We start from the raw sequence: 11,720 nt of genomic DNA on the forward strand, positions 1-11,720 counted from the left end.
TAGTCAGACTACTACTCTGTGGCCCGGGGCCTAGTCAGACGACTACTGTATGGCCCGGGGCCTAGTCAGACGACTACTCTGTGGCCCGGGGCCTAGTCAGACGACTACTCTGTTACCCAGGGTTTTTCCTGGTTACGTTATGTGGTCAGTGAAAACCTCTTGTCCCTAGTCATAACATTAGTTTTTGTTTGGGGAATGAATTAAAAGTTGCAGACGACTATATTTAAGGACATTAATTGCTTCTGTTCTGACATGACCACCGCCTCTCTCTCTCTCTGTCTCTGTCTCTGTCTCTGTCTGTTTCTGTCTGTGTCTCTCTGTCTCTCTCTCTCTCCTCCCTCTCTCTCCCTCTCTCTCCTCCCTCCCTCTCTCTCCTCCCTCTCTCTCTCTCCTCTCTCATCTCTCCTCTCTCTCTCTCTCTCTCTCTCTCCTCTCTCTCTCTCTCCTCCCTCTCTCCTCTCTCCCTTTTGAGACACTTGTAACATCACCATCTCTTGCAGTTTGAGCAGTTTGAGAGCACGATTGGCTTCAAGCTCCCTAACCACCGTGCATCCAAGAGGCTGTGGAAGACCTGTGTTGAGCACCACACGTTCTTCAGGTGAGAGATGTTTGTAGCCTGTCCTTACGATTTGATACGGCGCCTTCAGAAAGTATTCATACACCTCGACTTATTCCACATGTTGTTGTTACTGCCTAAATTTAAAATGACTTTTTCCCTCACCCATTAATGCACAATACCTCATAATGACAAAGTGAAAAGATGTTTGGAGAAAATTTAGCAAATTCTTTGAAAATGAAATACATAAATATCAAATTTCCGTAAGTATTCACACCTGAGTCAATACATGTAAGAATCTCCTTTGGCAGCGATTACAGCTGTGAGTCTTTCTGGGTAAGTCTCTAAGAGTGATTACAGCTGTGAGTCTTTCTGGGTAAGTCTCTAAGAGTGATTACAGCTGTGAGTCTTTCTGGGTAAGTCTCTAAGAGTGATTACAGCTGTGAGTCTTTCTGGGTAAGTCTCTAAGAGTGATTACAGCTGTGAGTCTTTCTGGGTAAGTCTCTAAGAGTGATTACAGCTGTGAGTCTTTCTGGGTAAGTCTCTAAGAGTGATTACAGCTGTGAGTCTTTCTGGGTAAGTTCTCTTAGCTAAACACATTAGCATAATCCACCATCTTTTCTTTGTCCACCAACACCAGTAGCTATCACCAATTTGGCTAAACTAAGATATTGATAGCCACTAACCAAGAAAAAACCTCCTCAGATGACAGTCTGATAACATATTTATGGTATAGGATAGGTTTTGTTAGAAAAATGTGCATATTTCAGGTAGATGTCATAGTTTACAATTGCACCCACCGTCACAAATGGACTAGAATAATTACAATGAGCAACGTGTTTACCTAACTACTAATCATCAAACATTTCGTAAAAATACACAGCATACACTAATCGAAAGACACAGATCCTGTGAATATAGACAATATTTCAGATTTTCTAAGTGTCTTACAGCGAAAACGCAATAAATCGTTATATTAGCATAGCACATGTGCAAACATTACCCCAGCATTGATTCTAGCCAAAGAGAGCGATAACGTAAACATCGCCAAAATATATTAATTTTTTCACTAACCTTCTCAGAATTCTTCAGATGACACCCCTGTAACATCACATTACAACATACATATACAGTTTGTTCGAAAATGTGCATATTTAGCCACCAAAATCATGGTTAGACAATGAGAAAAGTAGCCCAGCTGGTCAGAAAATGTCCTGCGCCACATTAGACAGTGATCTAGTCGTATACATAAATACTCATAAACGTGACAAAAAAATATAGGGTGGACAGCGATTGATAGACAATTTAATTCTTAATACAATCGCTGATTTACATTTTTTAAATTATCCTTACTTTTCAATACAGTTTGCGCCAATCGAGCTACGTCTAGCAAGATGGCGTCATAAGCGATTAACAATTTTCGACAGAAACACTATTTATCATAATAAATTGTTCCTACTTTGAGCTGTTCTTCCATCAGTATCTTGGGCAAAGAATCCTTTCTTGGGTCTAATCGTCTTTTGGTCGAAAGCTGTCCTCTTGCCATGTAGAAATGTCCATTGCGTTCGGCATGAACTGGAAGCGTGCCCAGAGATTCACAGTGGCTCAGAAATAAATGTCCCAAAATCGCACTAAACGGGTATAAATTGCTATAAAACGGTTTAAATTAACTACCTTATGATGTTTTTAACTCCTATAACGAGTAGAAACATGACCTGAGAAATATTACTGGCTCCACTAATGCTTGGAAAAAGAACGGGTCGGTGCCAACCGTGCGTCCGACGCAGCAGGAAAGGAGTGCCTACCTACACGTGTTTTTCATTTATAGTGGCTGTGATTGCGCAATCCACACCATTCAAATCGTCATCACGTAAAGGCATCCAGGGGAAGACGTAAGCAGTGTCCGTATACTCATAGCAATAACAATGGCCTTAAAACTGACTCCAGAACAGGGGCCAAAATGTGTGAAATCTGACTCCATGTCAGGGAAATTGCTGTAGAATGAGTTCTGTTCCACTCAGAGACAAAATTTCAACGGCTATAGAAACTATAGACTGTTTTCTATCCAATAATAATAATAATATGCATATTGTACGATCAAGAATTTTGTAGGAAGCCGTTTCAAAAATTACACGATTTCCATAAATAGTGACAACAGCACCCCCTAGCCTTAACAGGTTAAGAGAATCTGTCCTCACCTCCTGACATCAACCCCTCCTTCACCTAATCCACAGAGGTCCATCTGTCTCCCCTGTATCAACACGTTGCTCTCCTCTTGTCCACCCAACACATTCCACAGCTATATCTGTCTTTCTACAGAGACCCAGTCTCTTTTCACTCCTTAATATACTCTGCGTCTGATCTATCATGTCTTTAATATCTCAATGTTCAACATGTCGAATCCAACAGTGTTTAGGCCAGTGACACAAAATCTCAATTGAATCCATTTTAAATTCAGGCTGTAACGCAACATAAGGTCAAGGGGTGTGAATACTTTCTGAAGGCACTTTAACACAGCAGAACATTATAAAAAATTAAAACCTATCATAAGATCTTTACTGTAAAATGTAACAAGTGTAGTGATTTTATCTCCAGATATTGGGTTAATTTATCCTCTAAGAACAGCCAAAAGTATTTTAAATCAAATCAGGTTACGTGTCTGAGATTATCTGTATGATGTACTGTAAATTACATTTATTATTATTATTGTAAATTATTAATTTATTATTTATTATTAATTATTACATTAATTTCCAATGAAAACGCTGCATTTGCCTTGTAATTATTATTATTATTGTATATACAGATTGGTTTTTATCACATAATGGTTTAATTTATCCTAACTTTTTTTTCCTCCTCTGTCAGGTTGGTGTCTCCAGAGGCCCCCCCTAAGAAGTTCCTAGGTCTCGGTTCTAAGTTCCGCTACAGCGGTAGAACCCAGGCTCAGACCCGGAGAGTCTCCTCTCAGATCATCAGGGCCGCGCCCATCTTCGAACGCTCCTCCTCCAAACGCTACACCATGTCACGCAGCCTGGACGGAGGTACAATGTGGAGGCTATATACAGGGTGTTACGGTACAGAGTCAATGTGGAGGCTATATACAGGGTGTTACTGTACAGAGTGAATGTGGAGGCTATATACAGGGGGTACCGGTACAGAGTCAATGTGGAGGCTATATACAGGGTGTTACGGTACAGAGTCAATGTGGAGGCTATATACAGGGTGTTACTGTACAGAGTCAATGTGGAGGCTATATACAGGGTGTTACTGTACAGAGTGAATGTGGAGGCTATATACAGGGGGTACCGGTACAGAGTCAATGTGGAGGCTATATACAGGGTGTTACTGTACAGAGTCAATGTGGAGGCTATATACAGGGTGTTACTGTACAGAGTCAATGTGGAGGCTATATACAGGGGGTTACGGTAAAGAGTCAATGTGGAGGCTATATACAGGGGGTACCGGTACAGAGTCAATGTGGAGGCTATATACAGGGTGTATCGGTACAGAGTCAATGTGGAGGCTATATACAGGGTGTATCGGTACAGAGTCAATGTGGAGGCTATATACAGGGTGTACCGGTACAGAGTCAATGTGGAGGCTATATACAGGGGGTACCGGTACAGAGTCAATGTGGAGGCTATATACAGGGTGTTACGGTACAGAGTCAATGTGGAGGCTATATACAGGGTGTTACGGTACAGAGTCAATGTGGAGACTATATACAGGGGGTACTGGTACAGAGTCAATGTGGAGGCTATATACAGGGGGTACTGGTACAGAGTCAATGTGGAGGCTATATACAGGGGGTACCGGTACAGAGTCAATGTGGAGGCTATATACAGGGTGTTACGGTACAGAGTCAATGTGGAGGCTATATACAGGGTATTACGGTACAGAGTCAATGTGGAGGCTATATACAGGGTGTTACGGTACAGAGTCAATGTGGAGGCTATATACAGGGGGTACTGGTACAGAGTCAGTGTGGAGGCTATATACAGGGGGTACCGGTACATAGTCAATGTGGAGGCTATATACAGGGTGTTACGGTACAGAGTCAATGTGGAGGCTATATACAGGGTGTTACGGTACAGAGTCAATGTGGAGGCTATATACAGGGTGTTACGGTACAGAGTCAATGTGGAGGCTATATACAGGGTGTTACGGTACAGAGTCAATGTGGAGGCTATATACAGGGTTTTACGGTAAAGAGTCAATGTGGAGGCTATATACAGGGGGTACCGGTACAGAGTCAATGTGGAGGCTATATACAGGGGGTACTGGTACAGAGTCAATGTGGAGGCTATATACAGGGGGTACTGGTACAGAGTCAATGTGGAGGCTATATACAGGGTTTTACGGTAAAGAGTCAATGTGGAGGCTATATACAGGGGGTACCGGTACAGAGTCAATGTGGAGGCTATATACAGGGGGTACCGGTACAGAGTCAATGTGGAGGCTATATACAGGGGGTACCGGTACCGAGTCAATGTGGAGGCTATATACTTATTCATTAACAGTGTTCAAATGTTCACAATGCCCAATACATTACCTCCTAAGTAGTATGCTGTATACTTGAAATAGAGTTTCTTATATTAACTGGTATGCTAGTGTGGACATTGAAATGGAGTGTGGACATTTTTTAACATCTAATGATTCTATCAAAGGGCAAAGGGGGGAGATCCAGAGATTGTTAAATCCAGTCATAGTCTACCTCAGTCTAGTCTTGGAGTCTGTGTTTCAGTAAGACTAACGCTTTAGACAGTCGTCGTTGCATTTTGGCCAGAATTACATTCATTTCCAATGAAAACGCTGCGTTTGCCTTGCAGTGCGTTCTGTGAGGTGCGTAACGTTGGCCTTGCAGTGCGTTCTGTGTGGTGCGTAATGTTGGATGTATCGTTCGTATGCGATCAAACTGTCTGCGTAGACCGTTTGACAGAAATGGTAGCAGAAGGTGAACGTTGAACTTTTGTTGCGCACAGATGATGTACCATGGTGCTGTCGGTGTGTTGGAAGTTAGAGTTTTACCCCCACTAATGTAAAAGGCACAATGTGTAGCTCAAACAACAACAAAGCAGTCACCCCGCCCCTTTGGTATGTCTTATGTTAAGGTTAGGATTTTGGTCCTAGATCAGTTCCTAAGGTCATGACTTACCTGAGGCTGTACCACACAGAGAACTAATGTTTGGTTGCCTCTGGTGACTAACAATAAACCATCACCGTGCCTCCTACCAGCGCCCGTAACAGAGAACCACGACACCCTGATGAGGGAAGCCACGCCCGCCAAAGCTGTCGCCGCCGGAGACCTGATCACCACGGTAACGCCGGAGAAGAAGGCGGAGGAGGAGAAGGCCGAGGAAGAGGAGGCACAGACCAACGCTACGGAGACGTCAGATCCTAACGTTCCCTCAACCCCCCTCAGACAAGACAACAAGGTAAACATCATCATCCTCCTCCTCTTCCTCATATTAGCCAATGGGGTTTAGTCTTAGAAGTTTGGTTTGTTTTAAAGAGTCCCATTAGCATAGTACCAATATGATTGATCCAGGGTGACGCAGCAACTCTGAGTTGAAAAAACACATCCTGTAAACGTTAATGACTCCTTGCTCTGAGTCCGTTCTGTATGAGGACCACAGGGGTGTGCTACGAAGCAATATCAACCACTTAGCCCGCTAACTTGAAGAAATATTCGGAAATATTCTGAGATTGTATATATATATGTATATATATATTTTTTTAGCAAGGTAAGCTTGAAATGGTCATGGTCGAATTGACACAAAAACACATGGAAGTTTAGCTTTAGTCAATAGTTATCAAGTCAATAGTTATCAAGTCAATAGTTATCTCTGGTTGTTTATCAAAGATTGCCGGCTAGTTCCTTGATCCTGATTTATTGTATATAAAGAACTGTAGATTGACGGAATCCTAGACGGCCGTCTATCCATGGACATTACTTCCTGATGTTGCTTTATCACTGTCAGTTCTGTCAAAGGACGTTACAACAGGTTTATCACTGTGAAAGGACGTTGCAACCGCTTTATCACTGTCAAAGGACGTTACAAAGGTAGAAAGTACGATAAGAGTCTTTACAACCCATGCCTAGATGAACCTCTTTCAAGTCTTCTCCTAAACAGTTAAGGAGTGTCATTTCTTTATTTAGAGTATAGGGTGTCACCCCACAAAAGGATTAATTATTTCAAGGTTTATGCAAATATGTCCATTCAATAGAACGTTCCGTCCGAAAAACAATTGTCCGAACCCAATGTCTCTACCGTATATGGTTAAGAAGTTGCAGCCGATTTACTCTGAGAATGTGGCATGTTTAGAGTGAATGGGAACGTGTTTGGAGTGAATGGGAACGTGTTTGGAGTGAATGGGAACGTGTTTGGAGTGAATGGGAACGTGTTTGGAGCGAATGGGAACGTGTTTGGAGCGAATGGGAACGTGTTTGGAGCGAATGGGAACGTGTTTGGAGCGAATGGGAACGTGTTTGGAGCGAATGGGAACGTGTTTGGAGCGAATGGGAACGTGTTTGGAGCGAATGGGAACGTGTTTGGAGTGAATGGGAACGTGTTTGGAGTGAATGGGAACGTGTTTGGAGTGAATGGGAACGTGTTTGGAGTGAATGGGAACGTGTTTGGAGTGAATGGGAACGTGTTTGGAGTGAATGGGAACGTGTTTGGAGTGAATGGGAACGTGTTTGGAGTGAATGGGAGCGTGTTTGGAGCGAATGGGAACGTGTTTGGAGCGAATGGGAACGTGTTTGGAGCGAATGGGGGCGTGTTTGGAGCGAATGGGGGCGTGTTTGGAGCGAATGGGGGCGTGTTTGGAGCGAATGGGGGCGTGTTTGGAGCGAATGGGAGCGTGTTTGGAGCGAATGGGAGCGTGTTTGGAGCGAATGGGAGCGTGTTTGGAGCGAATGGGAGCGTGTTTGGAGCGAATGGGAGCGTGTTTGGAGCGAATGGGAGCGTGTTTGGAGCGAATGGGAACGTGTTTGGAGCGAATGGGACGGTGTTTGGAGCGAATGGGACGGTGTTTGGAGCGAATGGGACGGTGTTTGGAGCGAATGGGACGGTGTTTGGAGCGAATGGGACGGTGTTTGGAGCGAATGGGACGGTGTTTGGAGCGAATGGGAACGTGTTTGGAGCGAATGGGAACGTGTTTGGAGCGAATGGGAACGTGTTTGGAGCGAATGGGAACGTGTTTGGAGCGAATGGGAACGTGTTTGGAGCGAATGGGAACGTGTTTGGAGCGAATGGGAACGTGTTTGGAGCGAATGGGAACGTGTTTGGAGCGAATGGGAACGTGTTTGGAGCGAATGGGAACGTGTTTGGAGCGAATGGGAACGTGTTTGGAGCGAATGGGAACGTGTTTGGAGCGAATGGGAACGTGTTTGGAGCGAATGGGAACGTGTTTGGAGCGAATGGGAACGTGTTTGGAGCGAATGGGAACGTGTTTGGAGCGAATGGGAACGTGTTTGGAGCGAATGGGAACGTGTTTGGAGCGAATGGGAACGTGTTTGGAGCGAATGGGAACGTGTTTGGAGCGAATGGGAACGTGTTTGGAGCGAATGGGAACGTGTTTGGAGCGAATGGGAACGTGTTTGGAGCGAATGGGAACGTGTTTGGAGCGAATGGGAACGTGTTTGGAGCGAATGGGAACGTGTTTGGAGCGAATGGGAACGTGTTTGGAGCGAATGGGAACGTGTTTGGAGCGAATGGGAACGTGTTTGGAGCGAATGGGAACGTGTTTGGAGCGAATGGGAACGTGTTTGGAGCGAATGGGAACGTGTTTGGAGCGAATGGGAACGTGTTTGGAGCGAATGGGAACGTGTTTGGAGCGAATGGGAACGTGTTTGGAGCGAATGGGAACGTGTTTGGAGCGAATGGGAACGTGTTTGGAGCGAATGGGAACGTGTTTGGAGCGAATGGGAACGTGTTTGGAGCGAATGGGAACGTGTTTGGAGCGAATGGGAACGTGTTTGGAGCGAATGGGAACGTGTTTGGAGCGAATGGGAACGTGTTTGGAGCGAATGGGAACGTGTTTGGAGCGAATGGGAACGTGTTTAGAGCGAATGGAACGTGTTTAGAGCGAATGAAACGTCATCAGGGTCATGATCAGAAAGAAAGGACTGTGGCGTCGCTCCTTGGCAGAACGGCGTTAACTACGAACGTCAACTTGACAAGCTAATTTACTAGCGCCTTGTATAAGGTTTGTGAGTGAAAAGATGTGCTTTTTCTAAATGAAATCCACTGAATACAACAACTAAATGAGGACTAAATATATTCTGAACAGAAATATAAACGCAACGTGTCGACTGTTGGTCCCATGTTTCATGAGCTGAAATGTAAAAGATCACAGAAATGTTCCATACGTACAAAAAGTTTATTTCTCTTAGGAGTATGTTTGTTTGTAATAAAGCCCTTTTGTGGTTTAAAAAAAAAAAACATATTCTGATTGGCTGGGCCTGGTTCCCCAGTGGGTGGGCCTATAACCTCCCAGGCCCACCCACGGCTGTGCCCCTGCCCAGTCATGTGAAATCCATAGATTAGGGCCTAATTCATTCATTTCAATTGATTTCTTTCTATGTACTGTAACTCAGTAAAATCAGTGAAGCTGTTGCATTTATTTTGTTCTGTATATATTTACGTACAAAGCTAACGGACTAAATTTCAATATCGAAAGACCGTCTGTTCCTGTGTTCATTGTGTATTTCTGAGTCTTTCCCTTTAAATCGCCATAGAAACGGCCTCTCAACGTAGATTGACTCGCCAATATAGGCAGTGAAAGCCAAGGATCTGAAGGTGAACATGACGAAGGTATCTTATTGATCTTGATTTGGAGGTGGTTTCCTTAGCGAAAACCCCTCACAGCCGGGTCGTGTTTCGGAAGACACACGGCTCTCGACCTTCGCCCTCTCCTGAGTCCGTACGGGAGTTGCAGCGATGAGACAAGACTGTAACTACCAATTTGGATACCACGAAATTGGGGAGAAAAAGGGGCTTAAAAAGTTTTTTTTTTTTTTTTAACAAAATAATATTTACACTGTCAAGTCTATTAAGGTGATAATATCGTATAGAACAATCTAATGATTCGTTCTATGTAATTGATAATGACATGGGGCAAATAAAACAGCATTTTGATATTCATTTCATAGCACCCTCTTGAATTGTCCAGTTGTTCCTGTACATTGTACAGCAGTGACTGACCTCCCTACAGCGTATGACTTGGCTGTTTATTATTGATTTCCCAAATGCTTCCAGCTTATCTACCCGCTGCTATACTATAACTGACTGCTTCTTGTCTAATTAGCTTGTCTTTTCTCCTCCCGTCCATTCTGCTCATATGTTTTGACTCGTCATCCATACCACCCCCCCCCCCCCGCTCCCTCCATCAGCGCTCCCCATGCCTGTACTCCTGTGACCCCCTCCGCTCTGAGCTCTCCCTCCCCTCCTCCCCCGTGGCCTCCACCAAGGTCCGTCGGCGGCGCAGGGAGAACGCGTCCCGTAAACGCTGTGCGTCCGTCAGCCCGGCTAAATCCTCGGCGGGATGCCGCCGGCGCCAGGCCAAAGCGGACCGCGCCGCCGCCCTCCTAGAGGAGCAGGTGTTACTCCTGTCGGCCCGGAAACAGCGTCTAGAACAGCTGAAGGCCCACGGGAGGCGGGGCGGTACTCTGTTCTCCTTCTCCCTGCACCTCCCCGACCTCTCCTCTTACCTAGACGAGGATGGCTACCTCTCCTTCCCCGACATCACGGAGCTCACCTTCCTCCCTGAGAGCGTGCAGCACTTCCGTCCGTTCAGGTCACCCTCTCTCATCCCCTGCTTCCTCTTCATCTTCTTCTTCCTCTTGTCCACGTCGTTCTCGGTACCCTACGCCCTCACGCTGTCCTTTCCGCTGGCGCTGTGTCTGTGCTACCTGGAGCCCAAGGCGGCTTCTCTCACCGCATCCATCGCTCAGGGCCTGCATCAACATGACAGTTGTTCAGAGGAAGAGGAAGAGGAAGACGAAGAGGTGTGTCCTACTTACAGTAGGCCTTAAACTATACTATTCCAGGAAGGTCACAGAATAGTCTTATTGTGTCCTGTCCAGACATGGCCTACATCCCAAAAATGTCACCCTATTCCCTATTCCCGGGCGCTGGTTAAAAGTAAGTCACCGTATAGAGAATAGGGTGCCATTTTCCCGATGCACCATCAATGACCTTTTGTCTGTCAGTGTTCCTACTTTCAGAGCCTCGTCTCTTTGCTTCGTCACTAGATAACATCGTCATTGACATCACCATCACATGATCAACATTTATTATCTTAATGCATACAGAGATGTTCATGCAAGTTGCTATAGCACCATTTCCTGTTGGATGGCTTTTTAATAAAAATAAATAATATAAGCTTCTAATATAAAGGTAAACTCCAATGTTAAATGATTGCTCCTTTACCACAGCAGGGACCTTTGTCCGTTTGAGGGTGGATTTAACGGGTAAAGTATGTTGCTTTATGGCTACCCCCCCCCCCCCCCCTCTCATCTCGGTCGTGTCATCATCGTTCACGGCCGGAGACTGCGGCTGCTTTAGACTAAGATGCATACAGACATATTGTTCCACTCAGTCACTCAGTCAGTCTCTCTGCATTTACCTCTGGCTAGATGAGACACACACACGTCACACGTCACACGTCACACGTCACACGTCACACGTCACAGTGAAACAGGAAGCGTTTAGCAAGACCAGAGCTGCTATGATGCAAGCCTCTGATGCTTACCACTCTAGTTTATACAGAATGGACTGGAGTCCCGTATAGATCTAGTTTATACAGAATGGACTGGAGTCCCGTATAGATCTAGTTTATACAGAATGGACTGGAGTCCCGTATAGATCCAGTTTATACAGAATGAACTGGAGTCCCGTATAGATCTAGTTTATACAGAATGGACTGGAGTCCCGTATAGATCTAGTTTATACAGAATGGACTGGAGTACCGTATAGATCTAGTTTATACAGAATGGACTGGAGTCCCGTATAGATCTAGTTTATACAGAATGGACTGGAGTACCGTATAGATCTAGTTTATACAGAATGGACTCGAGTCCCGTATAGATCTAGTTTATACAGAATGGACTGGAGTCCCGTATAGATCTAGTTTATACAGAATGGACTGGAGTCCCGTA

General features: G+C 44.9%; 1 protein-coding gene across 21 annotated transcripts in view; it reads left to right on the top strand.

Moving 5' to 3' along the window:
• epb41l3b (erythrocyte membrane protein band 4.1-like 3b) overlaps nucleotides 1-11,720 on the top strand; it is a 105,975-nt gene that overhangs the window by 62,398 nt on the left and 31,857 nt on the right. For 17 of the 21 annotated variants that reach the window (XM_055882351.1, XM_055882359.1, XM_055882350.1 and 14 more), the window contains 4 exons: nucleotides 501-598; nucleotides 3,422-3,597; nucleotides 5,792-5,991; nucleotides 9,954-10,568. In XM_055882351.1, the coding sequence (XP_055738326.1) occupies nucleotides 501-598; nucleotides 3,422-3,597; nucleotides 5,792-5,991; nucleotides 9,954-10,568 (1,089 nt within the window). The remainder of the gene's footprint in view (nucleotides 1-500; nucleotides 599-3,421; nucleotides 3,598-5,791; nucleotides 5,992-9,953; nucleotides 10,569-11,720) is intronic. The other 4 variants (XM_055882361.1, XM_055882362.1, XM_055882364.1 and 1 more) reach the window with 1 other exon arrangement.

The sequence above is a fragment of the Salvelinus fontinalis genome, chromosome 26 (genome assembly GCF_029448725.1).
Source record: "Salvelinus fontinalis isolate EN_2023a chromosome 26, ASM2944872v1, whole genome shotgun sequence".
Taxonomy (NCBI): domain Eukaryota; kingdom Metazoa; phylum Chordata; class Actinopteri; order Salmoniformes; family Salmonidae; genus Salvelinus; species Salvelinus fontinalis.